The sequence below is a fragment of the Corvus moneduloides genome, chromosome 5, assembly GCF_009650955.1.
Source record: "Corvus moneduloides isolate bCorMon1 chromosome 5, bCorMon1.pri, whole genome shotgun sequence".
Taxonomy (NCBI): domain Eukaryota; kingdom Metazoa; phylum Chordata; class Aves; order Passeriformes; family Corvidae; genus Corvus; species Corvus moneduloides.
In genome coordinates, this window is record NC_045480.1 from 62,211,371 (window position 1) to 62,223,582 (window position 12,212).

The 12,212-nt window shown below is 38.3% G+C and overlaps 1 protein-coding gene across 9 annotated transcripts in view; it reads left to right on the top strand.

Annotated features, from left to right (window-relative positions):
* The window catches only part of INPP4B (inositol polyphosphate-4-phosphatase type II B), a 312,437-nt gene that overhangs the window by 219,682 nt on the left and 80,543 nt on the right, over nucleotides 1-12,212 (top strand). For all 9 annotated transcript variants that reach the window (XM_032108397.1, XM_032108395.1, XM_032108396.1 and 6 more), the window contains 2 exons: nucleotides 1,226-1,330; nucleotides 5,692-5,800. In XM_032108397.1, coding sequence (XP_031964288.1) covers nucleotides 1,226-1,330; nucleotides 5,692-5,800 — 214 coding nt within the window. The remainder of the gene's footprint in view (nucleotides 1-1,225; nucleotides 1,331-5,691; nucleotides 5,801-12,212) is intronic.

Below are 12,212 nucleotides of genomic sequence, written 5' to 3' on the forward strand. Positions count from 1 at the left end.
TGATAGTTTGAGTTGCCTTCACTACTTCCCTAATTGTCTGTGTTTTTCAGATGCAGGTTTCACACTGCATCATCAACATCTCCTAATTTCAATCTGCATTCTCAGGTTTCCTGTCTCATCTAAAATTTTGACTCCTGTAAATTGCTTTTCTTCGTACCTTTGTTCTTCATCTGTGTTAAATTATTATTTCAAGTTCCTAAGGTTAGGGAGCAGCCTAAGCAGGCTTGGCTAGTCTGGAGCATCATTGGTGCCCTCTGGCAGAGTAGTTTGTGCTGGGAGTCTCAGTGCTTAGTCCTGCTGGAAACTATGGAAGTTTCAACAGATAAAGGCTATCAAGTCTTGACTGAGCAAATAAAAAACAATGTTAAATATTTCCTTTACCATTTTGTACGTTTGTTTCAAGAAAAGGCTGAACCTTGACAAAATTTATTTAAAAATTCTATCTGAATGAGATTAATTTTAGTTCTAATAATTAATAATTGGCAAAATGATAGGGTGCTGAAAAAGTGGCCTAAGTAAATGTTGGGCTGCCTGAGTGAGAAAACAAGATCACATCTCTTTCCTAATCTACACCCTTTCATTTTATACTGATTCTGTATCAAATACCTTCAGGTAAATTATATTTTCATAGTGCTAGACTTTAATTATATTCATTTACACAGCCATAAAGCTACTCATAATCTCATACTTTTGAAATATGCAGGCATATTCATCTTTATTTTGTTTTTCCAAGGCATCATGCCTCCTGTGAACTAATTTATAGCTTTCCTTAAGATAGTTTGTGCTTCTTTATTTGAGCTTTCTAGGAAGAATGCATAGCCCACTCAATATAAGACTTTTCTTTGAAGAAAAAAATGTTACTTGGAAAAATGCAGTGCCATCATAGCTCTGTACCGTTGTGATTTTAGCATAGAATAAACATAATGCACATTAACTGCTACATTGTCTCCAGCAGACTGTAGACTGATTTCAGAGAGCAGGGAAAAGTATCTATCTCCTAGGATAAAAAATTAGATTGTTCTGTGAATTAAAAGGTGGTTTGTTGCTTCCAGTATGGATACATGCTGAGACTCAGTTAGTGAACATTTCATCTCGTAATATACAATTACACATTAAAAGTAAATTAAAGATGACTCCTGACATACAAGTATCATCCTCACTTTAAAAGGAAGATAGAAACATCTGGATGATTAAGGCAATGATTCTTTAAACTTTTGTTTTTCAGGTTCTTCCTTCAAGTCAAGCTGTAGCAAAGGAGAAAAAACACTAGAATTCATCCCAATAAATCTTCATCTGCAAAGAATGCATGTGCATAGTCCTCGATTGAAAGGTAAAAAAATTCCCCAAGTATGACAAAGTATGTTTTGAAATACAGTTACACTGAAATTTACAAATCAGGTCCAAAGTTAAAGCTGTGCAAGGGATTTCTCTGATTTCTCTGCCTCATCTTCTGATGCCACAAGTTGTGGACATTGACTGCAGATCTTGGAAAACTAAGGGGTGATTAACTAAATTTCTTCTAAGTTCCTTTCTAAAAATAGATTCCAGGGATGTGCTCATTTTGTTCCTATGACATTTCAAGCAAATAAGTAAATGCAGAATATATGCTCACTGAAATGTATTGGTAAGCTATGCATGGTTAAAAATATTCTGTTGTAGCAGCGCAGAACTGTCATGATTTGTAGTGACATGCTGCTCAATGCTCATTTAGATTCACGTCCTTCTTGGGCACCCACTTAATTTTTCATTGTGATCCATAATGCTGTAAAAGCCAGACTTAACGCTCTCTCATTTTAAGGTGGCTTTTCTTCCCTCCCTGCTGCCAGTTTGCCACCGGAGATAGTGATAGAGCACAGTCCAGTACTTCTCCTTCCAGAGATTGCTGGGATGAGCTCACCAGCCTAGGTGATGTGAGGTACATGGTTCCATTAAGGACAGTATTACTTCTAAACTTAATTTATCCTATTTCTTAGGAAGTTGTAATGAGCCCAGCGCTGCTTGTTTCTAAATCAGCTTATGCAGTGCTACCCTGTCATGCCCACCTACCCCACGTAAGCATTTGCTCAGTGTTAAGTGAAAATACCTCACTGATTATGCTGAAAATACTGCAAACTTCCAACATCTCCTGGAAAGGGGGGATAACTTTCTGTAACATCTTCTGTGGTTCTTTTTAATACAGAATTCTGTTGCTGCTGCTTGCACATGATTTTAGCAGCTTCCTTTACAGATCAAAGATTATACTGATACATATATATGACCAAATCATAGCACAGTGAATAATTTGTTGATAAATTGAGATCTGTTAAATTTGCTGTCACTGCAAACACAGAAATTACACTCTGTAAGGTTTTTGCCTAATTAATACACTCTGCATCTAAGATTGTAAAACAGTAAGTACAAACAGTGGTCATAGGAGTTTTATACTGTGTGAGGCTGATGTCCATCCAGTTCTAAGCTGGAACACAGGGACTTCCAATTATCTGTTAGGTACTGGTTGGTTCAATATTTTATTACTTTTACTAAAAACCGGTGCTTCCAAACATTTCAACAAGATGGGGACTTATAGTGACATAATGTAACAACACAGATTTTAATTTAATGGTTTGAAGTTAATTAATTAACTCGAAAGTATTTTTAGGTTTGTAATGGTGGCCAGAAAAAGTGGAATGAAATATGTCACTTACTTAAGCACCCACAACTTCTACAGTACTTGAGTTTTGTTTTGGTTTTTTTATGAATTTTCTCCTTTCTTCTCCAAAACCATTGTGCTTGGGGCACATGGTTAATCCATAATCAAAAAGGGTGCAGAAAGAGATAAATGTTAGAATTGTTCTAGTTGTCTTCTAAATTTGGAGCTTTAAATTATAAACCTCTGCCTCTGTTATTTATCTAATGTTCACTGTGTCTTGTATTAGATATACACAGTCTGAACAGTTTCTAGCAATTACTAATCAATCTGGAGTAGGCAGCACTTTGATTGTAAGCTGATCTTTTTCATCTCATGCTTTACTTGGCAAAGGACATCTGGAATATAATCAGGAGAATGACCTTGGAAGGGAGAGAATAAAAATTCATAGAGGTGACATTTAAACAAGCTAATGAGCCATAGAGGTGTCATTAACCCTTACACTATTGGATATCTTAATTTTGGGAATGCAAGATAGGTTTTAATCCCACCTATTGTATATGCACATTGGTGTGTGGGTTTTTTGTGTTTGACATGTACAGTAACAGGTTTACTTTTACTGAACTTTGATTTGGGTTGTTACTGGGTACTGTCATGGAAGAGAAAGTACCTGTGCGCTTGAACTTTCAGTAGGAAATCTTTGAGAAAAATACGATTTCCCAATGGGTCAAGTGTATCCCTATCCATTTGATAAACACCACATTGTGGTCTCTTCCTCATAGTAGAGAGCTTAAATTTATATATTGACAAAGCTTTGCTTTTGTCCCTGCTTATACAATGTATTCTTGTTTTAAATAGATTTTAAATAGATTTAAATGTTTAGATTAGATGTTTTTAAATAGATTTGGTCAACTGATTTTTGTTTTGCATCTGGCCAGTTTGAGACACTGACTGCCTCCTGTGGAGGTGGGCAGGTTGATTCAAAATTGGGATTGAGCCGTTCTTGACAATAAGACACAGCTCCTGTGGCGCTTTGCCGCATTTTGAGCTCTGTCTTCATTGCAGAGGGGTGCTAGCAGTAGCCTCCTCTTGCTTGATGGTTATGAGTTACTGGAGCACTTCTGTAGCAGGGCACTGATGCTGACACTGCATGTCCTTCACAAGGAGCTCCACTGACGTGTAAGTAGAGCACATCACAAGGCATTCCTCCCAAGCCTTGCTGCACTGTGCTCTGGGAAGTGGGAGTGAGATTGTCCTGTGCCCATCACCAGGCATGGATGCTCCTCATCCTTTGCCATCCTCACTCTCCCATGTAGGTTGTGTCAGGCAGGTGTTCAGCTGTGCTGGGTGGGTTTCTGTCTCAGACAGCTGCTCCTCGACCATGCTGAGAAGAGGCCACAGGCTGAATGAAAGCTTCCTTCTGGACAAATCCTCCCCTCCCAAAGTAACTATAAACAGGGTCATGTTTATTTTTAAAACAGTCAGCACCAGGGTTTAGTCTTTTAAATGTTTTCGTGTCATTTCATGAGTTACCTCTAAACATATTCAGAACCCTTATGAGTTCATCTCTTATCTTGATTTCAAGCCACTGCTGTTTTAAGCAACAGAACTCCTTACTGTCAAATACCAATGGAGCTCTAATACCCAAAGAATATGTATTATGGATAAATCTCAATTAAGGCCTGAAAGAATGGGCTATTTAAGAATCTTGAAGATCACCTTAGGCTAATGAAATTATGTCACTTCTCCTTTTAAGTGGAAATTGAAGAGTCACCAACTCATTAGAACTCAAATCAATTTGAGCAAATATGTTCTGAGATTCAGCTCGGGAAGTAAAGCATAGTTCATTAACTGTGAATCATTTGTACAGTGTTCTTGCTTCTAGGGATATTTATCATCAGAACGCAAGACAAGGTCTATTTTAAGAGAGGACTAGATTTTAATTTACATGGGAGACTTCCTTGATGAATAAAACAGTTCACAAAAAACATCCTGTAATGTTTCCTTTAGAAATACATTTTAGGAATGAGGCATTCTCAACTGTATTTTTATACCTCCAGTAAGTTTCAGTACAAAACAGGTACTACTTAGTGTAAATGTAAATTTAAACGTTGAAGAAATAATTATTGTGGTGTGGGATGTAATTAAATCTTCATCTCTGTACTGACAATCAATCACAAGCTCTTTTAAAAATGATGTTTTATCTCCAGTTCTGTAAGTACATATCCACACAAAAAGTTCATCCCCCATGCCATAAGACATTAAGTATATACAGAAAGAGACAAGAGTTTGTTGTCTCAGCAAGAATTTCAGTAGCATAGTTTATTTCCTATTCTGGTAGCTTCTCAGCTGAGAACAACTGACTTTGTGTTCATAAACATATACAAAAATTTAGTGTATATCATAGAGCAGGGCTCTCCAATTTAGCATTAAACACCATTATAACTGAAAGTACATTAGCATTACATCTAAACAAATTCAAACTAGAAAAGAGGTAGGGATTTTTACTAGTCTGATTGACTTCTCTGGGAATGCAGTGAATTCATTGTCACTTGCAATCTTTAAATCAAGATTAGATGCCTAAATAAAGAGATGCCATCACTCAACCAAGAGGCATAAGCTTGATGCAGGAATCATTAGCTGTAATTCTGTAGCCTCTATTATTCAGTCAGACTGTTCCATCATAATGGTCTCTTTTGATTCTAAAATGCTGGAATCTGTGCATCTCAACATGACTACAAGTTAAAAAATGAAAGGGGCAATGAAGTGAAATACACAATGGGCCAATTTACTTGGCAGCTTTGTAAACTGCAGAGCTGGAATATTGTTCTACACTGCGGCACATAATTTAGATGTAGCCATAAATCAGATGAACTTTTTAAAGTGTGCAGGTGGCTGTATGGAAAGATTGATTAGCTCTTCGGCCTTCTTGGGACATGGATTATCAATTATTCCCTGGAAATGATAAAGACTTGTCCTTACTTTTTGTAGAGTAGATATCACAGTGTTGCCATGACTTGGGAATAGGAGCATTCAAATATCTGTGTTTGTCTATTCCCTTCCAGATGCTCTGTATGATGTCATCACCGTGGGAGCCCCAGCAGCACATTTCCAAGGATTTAAGAATGGTGGTCTCCGGAAACTGCTGAGTAAATTTGAGGCAGAAAGACGAAAGTAAGTATTCTTTCTGGTAGCTATGAAAATACCATTAGAGTTGCATTAAAATGCTGTGAGCTCATGGAATACCAAAACAGTTTATCCTGCTGAATGCATGGAATATTAAAATCTAGTAGGATTGGACACTGCATTTATAAAATATTTCCTTTATCTTCCCTGCTTTGCTGAAAATTGAAGCACGGTCTACTTTAATTTTAAATAAAGGAAATGGCCTCAAGCTGTGCCAGGGGATGTTCAGGTTGGGGATCAGGAAGGATTTCTTTATGGAAAGTGTTGTTCTGCATTGGAACAGGCTTCCCAGGGAAGTGGTGGAGTCATCATCCCTGGAAGTGTTCAAGAAACGACAGGACTTGGCACTCAGTGCTATGGTTTAGTTGATATGGTGGTTGTTCTGTCAAAGGTTGGACTCAATGATCTTGGAGGTCTTTTGCAACCTTAATGGTTCAAAATTGTGAATTTTTTCCTCGTATTTCAGGAAGCTGGAGGTATATCAGTGCTTGAAAACCTGCTGTTCAGAATGAGGTATCTCTTTGGCAATTCTTGTGCTAAGAGGAATGTAGCTGTAGAGAATTTTTAAATACAGAAACTGTAGCTTAAGGTAGTAACTTTATTTCTGACAGCCCTATGTGTATGCAAACAGTAAAATACATTTAGTACACCTGTGAAACAGCAAACTACTCTTATGCTTCAGAAAGCCAAAATAAGGCTAATCAAAAGTAAAGGTTTCAGTTTATTGTGGAACTCAAATGCTTTATTAACTGTTGAACATGCACAAAAGTGTTAGTTACATCTTTTCCTAAGAATTGGATGTGTTTGTGTTTGTTGCTATGGCTGTTAAGATTTTCAAGCAGGTGCAGCTGTCACTGGCAGTGCCTGTAGTTGTGACTGCTCAGTGCTTCAACTGATGGTGCTAACCCCGGTGTTACACCATTCCAAAGAGAATTCAGGAAGGAAGTACTCTGATCTAAATTATCATGATGCTCCACAGAAAATTAATTCCATTATATTCAATGCTCAAAAAAGTTTCATAGATACAATATCATTAAGAATAAAAGGAAAATTATAAAAATGTGCTGTTGACTTCTACGTTGAATAGGAGTTGGCATCAATATTAAAACCAAACTAAACCCAACAAATCTATTTGCTTTGAAAGCTGTATTATTGAGGGGGTTTTGCCTGCACTACACAATTTTAAAACTCTGTTAAATCTTTAAAAATCTTTTCTTTCCCTGACCACCTCTGATTCTGAAACCTGCCAATGAAACATGTACATCATTGATCATGTAAGACACATCAATGAACTTTGTGTTAATATTCTGCTGTCAGCAGACTGGCATGAGCAGCCTTATCCCCATCATATGGAGGCCTACGAAGTACATGTTTTCTGCTGAAGAAAATGTCTAAACACATTTCTTAACGTATCTGCTCCTTTAGTGTCTTTGCAATAGTGGTTTGTGGGTTTTTATTATAATAATTTATTACTGAATTCATAGGATATAAATCATATAATAGACATAATCTTATAAAGTCATATGATACAAAGAACGTTACAGTTCTCACAGTACTCAGCTTTCAGAAAATGAACCATTTCTCACTAGCTCAGTCCTGCAGCATATACTTGCTGGCAGAGTGTGACTTCCCGAGATGGAGGATAGCGGTGAGGTAAATTATTCTCTGTGATTTCTCTTCATTGGAGAAAAGGAAAAATGTCTTATAGGGAAGAGAACTACTTCCTGGAAGAGCACACATTGCAGTATCTCATAGGCATCACTAGACAATGCCCTTGTTTCTTAGTTGCTGGTAACAGGGGAGAGGAGGTGATGGGCGAGAGCTTTGTGCAGGTTCACAAAGGCATTTCAGGCCTATTTCAAGAGCCTGCACATCACCTTACACTTGTCCTGCTGCTTAGATTTTTCTGCATCCCTGAGAAACACCTGTGTTTTGGCACTTTTTAAGGACAGGGTACAAGAAGTTTACTCTGACAGTTTCCTTTGTGTTTCTGGGTTCTCTTGGAAAAGCAAAAGTCTGTCTTCAGCATCATGTAACTAGAGCTGTGTTACTATCCTGTCAGACTCTTCCTTACAAAAGAACCTGAGTCAGGCTAGCAAACTTAAGTTCGAGCACTGGAAACAGTGCACTACAATTTTCAGCTAATCACTTGGCAGGCTGGGGAAATGATCACTTAGTGTATGAATTCCCACAAAGCAGAAAGGAGGAAGCCTCCAAAATTCATCTTTCCTGCTATCTTTGAGGGCAGCTCAGAGAAAACTCCATGTTTTGGTTTTTCAGCTTCAACTATAAGAACTTGTGGGAGTTGAAAGACAGAAGCAAGCAAGCTCTCAATACAATCTCATTTATTGAATGTTCAGGAGGGTGACTGCTTTAAATGAGTACATGAAAGGACCATTCTCAATCTTACAATGGAGAAATGTATTTCAATGTGGTGACAACAGTGTTATTTTCATGCACCTGTGTGTTTCGCTGCATAAGGATATTTTGAGGATGCATAGTGTCCCCAGGGGCACCTTTTGCAATTTAAATTTTCTTTCTTACAATGGGGACAGATCTTCTGAAGATTTGGTTGAAGGAAGAAGTGACACCTTGAGATATCAGTCAAAATATAGAATGAACAGAAAAAAAAAATGCAGATTCAGCAGCCGTTTCCTCTAGGCTAACTGAGCTGAAGACCTAGAGCAAGATTGGGAAGAGATTAGTTCTCAAGCCAGTCCTGGTAGCTTTCAAGATGTGACACAATGCCTTGCATGTCTTTGACCTTCAGTCTGATTATTAGAACAGTTTATCAAAATATTCAGCAGTGTCAGCATATCTCAAAATATTTCTTGCTCAATTTTAGACTTTTGGAATTAACAGACAAGAGTAACTGTTATCTGGTAGCATTTGCAGTTGCCAAACAAAAACGAGACTGAGACGTAAGTTTTGTGAAAGTTTATCAAACAGAAGAATGGGGAAAATGTGTATCTGAAGATAGTTCTGGCATGCTTTCTATTACACAGAATATGCATCTTTGTGCAGACACAAAGGGAACTGTTTAATAGTATTTATAAAAAATGCAGTTTTTGCAATTCTTCTCTAATTTATTGCCCTCAATAAGGTCATATTAAATTTTAAAAAGGCCTATTTAAAAAAAAAAAAAAAAAGATCTGAAATAAGAGCAAGAAAAGCTTTTCTTTCAGGTGAAAAATATAGTACTTTCTGGTATGTGATCTGAAGTCCCATTGCTTTATAACCCATTCACATACTATTCTTTATCTGTACCAAAAAGACAGATCAAAGGCCCTTCCACTATAAACATCAATCAGGTATGCCTATGAGGCATGGGTCAAGTATGTCTGTCCCTTTAGTAGTGAGTAGTGAATTTCATAGGACCAAGTAAGAACAACTGATACTTTTTAAAAATTTTGTTTAGGCATGACAGCATTTACACTAAAATAATTGAAATATGGTGATTAAAGTATGGTAAATAATTGCAGAATATTAATTACTTGTGTATGATATACATTTATTTTAGAATATTTTTCATTATACTGTATTGGTATGTTCTTTTTATTTTTTCCTTTCCTATTTCTGTATGAAAGAGAAAGTCAGCCAGCTGTTCAGATGCAGTCTTTTTTTGGCTTGATTGTACAGATTATTTCTCCTTCCAGCAAATGGAAGGGCTTGTCTTCTCATCAGTCTAGATGGCACAGCAAATTATTGTTTTTAGAGCTCAGTTGTGCAGAAACATTTAAATCAGACATTCTCTAAGTTTTATCCATATAATGCCTCACTGCTTGAAATGTTCATAAATCACTTTTGAGATACACAAAGGATTTTTTTTCTTATTTAAAATCTAATTTAATCCTCTCTGTTTTAACCAAAACACATAGGCTTATGATCAGAAGTTTTTTAATGCCCCAGTTCTAACCATCAAGAAAAAGAGGTGTCCCACAAGTTGCATTGGGTGCTGTGATTCACTGTGGTTTTATACATAATTTCCAGCAAGCTGTTTGGAAATTATTCTGTTTTAAATTTGCAAAAGCTTAAAACTGGAACACTACTGAAAAGGATTTTCTGTTGGGCTTTTTTCCCCCCAAAGCTATAATAATTTAAGTTGGGCTTGAACAGTCTAAAAGGACTATTTCTGTTTGAGGCCTAGATTTCTAGCAAAGATATGAAGTGTACGCCTTCACTAATGTACCTGTTTGGTGACCAGAGATGTTATTAATGCTGCAATATTCTGTGTTCCTATTGCCTGAATTTTATAGCCTTCAACCCATTTCCATTCTCTGAGGAACCTGAAATGGTACCATTTCACAGTAAGTCCCAGAGATGTTGAAATAATAAGGATCTATGTTTGATCTAATTGTAACCTTTATTCTCAAAGGGAATGTCTGTCATGCCTAACACTTTTCACAGAGATGTTATTCTTTGCTCACTTTCCCCTATTTTTTGCATGTATATGTGTGTAAGAGATTGGACTTCATGGAGTTAGGAATGAAGAAAAATAGAGGAGCTGTAGGAAAAGTTCTGTGCATACACCCTTAGCCATTGCCTCAAGATAAGGATTTGTGGACATTTGATCATCATAGACAGAACTAATAGCATCATTTCATTTTCCTCATATTCAAAGTTAGAACTTCCAAGGTGGCAAGGGAAACTTAAGAAATAAAAAAACAAAGTAATTCAAACTTCTAGTGTCTCTCAGGCCTGTTTTCGTAACCTCAGCTCTGATCATCTGGTTTAGGTTTTTTTCTGAGACCATGAATTATCCAGAGTTTTTTATGTAGCAATTTATTTTTGATCATAAGTTCCCACTTTAGACAGAACACATGTGATCCATAAGTAAGCCACTGAATCGGCATCTTCAGTAAGGTACATAAAACTGAAGTTATCTAGGGGTAGATGCACTTGCTGTCTATGCTTGAATTGTATTCTTGATGCTAATGTCAGTGGGTTTGGCTGTGAAAAATGAGAGGTCAAATATTCATTGTTAGAAGACTTTAAGCCAGTCCCAGATGGTGACAATTTAACTCAGTAACACAACTTACGCAGTCAACAGCAGGAGTGGAGTAACTCGGAGGTTCATTATAAGTTAGATTATATATTACACGTTTAGCATATTGCAGTATTTATTCTCCAGCAAAAACTTTGTTAATCTAGAATTAAAATGTACCCAGTTTAATATTTATTCAAATGTCTTGGTTTGAATGACAGGTGTCTGCCAAGGAAGGTGGGAACCTCCCTTGGAATGGAAAATATGACTCCCTACCCTCCAAATTATTATAACTTCGAAATTACAGGACTTTCAGGCACAGATATGGGAAAAGGAATAACAGTTCTTTACTAGAATATACATACATACATACATACATATACATATACATATACATATACATAGACATATATATATATTTATAAAACAAGACAAACAAACAAAAACAACAGCAGCAGCAGCAGCGGCAAGCAGAACCAGAAGCCAGTGCCAGCCTCTCTCGGCCGCGGGCCCTTTCCCCTTGGGTGCAGTTCCGCTCACAGCCGGCAGGGGCGCTGGTGGCTCCCGGCCGGGCAGGGCGGCTGCGATGATTCGCCTGCACCTGCAGGGGGCGCTGTGGCGCGAGTTTCGGCCGTTTCTCTCCACATGGCAATGGTGGTGGGAGAGAGCGAGAGAGAGAGAGAGAGAGAGAGAGAAGGGGCTTTCCTCTGCAAACTCATGGGGGCAGCCGATCCCAGTGCCCCTCCGGATGGCAGAATGGACTGTAGCAGGAACCTCAGAGCAGTGGCTAGAACGGCTGGGGCAGGCACACCTGGGGTGGCAAACAAAGTGTAGCAAAAGGCCCAAAGCAGCGGCAGAAAACAGAAGGGCTGGGCAGGGGATCGCTCCCCTGGATAGCTCACCAGTGATGGCTGGTCCCGGTGTTGGGCTGCCACACAGAGGGAGCGGCCCAGCAGGGAGGGCTCCCAGCCCCTGGCACAGCATGCACCAGCCCTGGGCTCCCAAACGACAGAGGAGCAGAGAAACAAGCCAGCAAGCCCCAGTCACAGTACTGAAGGAAAAAGAAAAGAAAGAAACAGGCAAAAGCCACAGGGCAACAGAATATCCAGTCAGACCCAGGGTGCTGCATGAGTCGATCACCCCCACCAGCAGGAAGCAGCAGCCCCTGGCCCCCAACCCTTGCAGGATCCTGGGTTGCTCCTCACCCATGGTGATGCTTCTGGAGCCGGGGGAGGCAGTAGCTATTCTGGACAAAATAAAAACAAAACCAAAAACTGATATGGGATATAAACCATCCCCAAGACATCAAATTACATGAGAATGTCCTTAAAGCAATTTTAAAACTGAAATGACTGCTGACAGTCATGTGTTCATAGTTAATGATAGTGCCAATACATGGAAATGATCAAGTGTGGT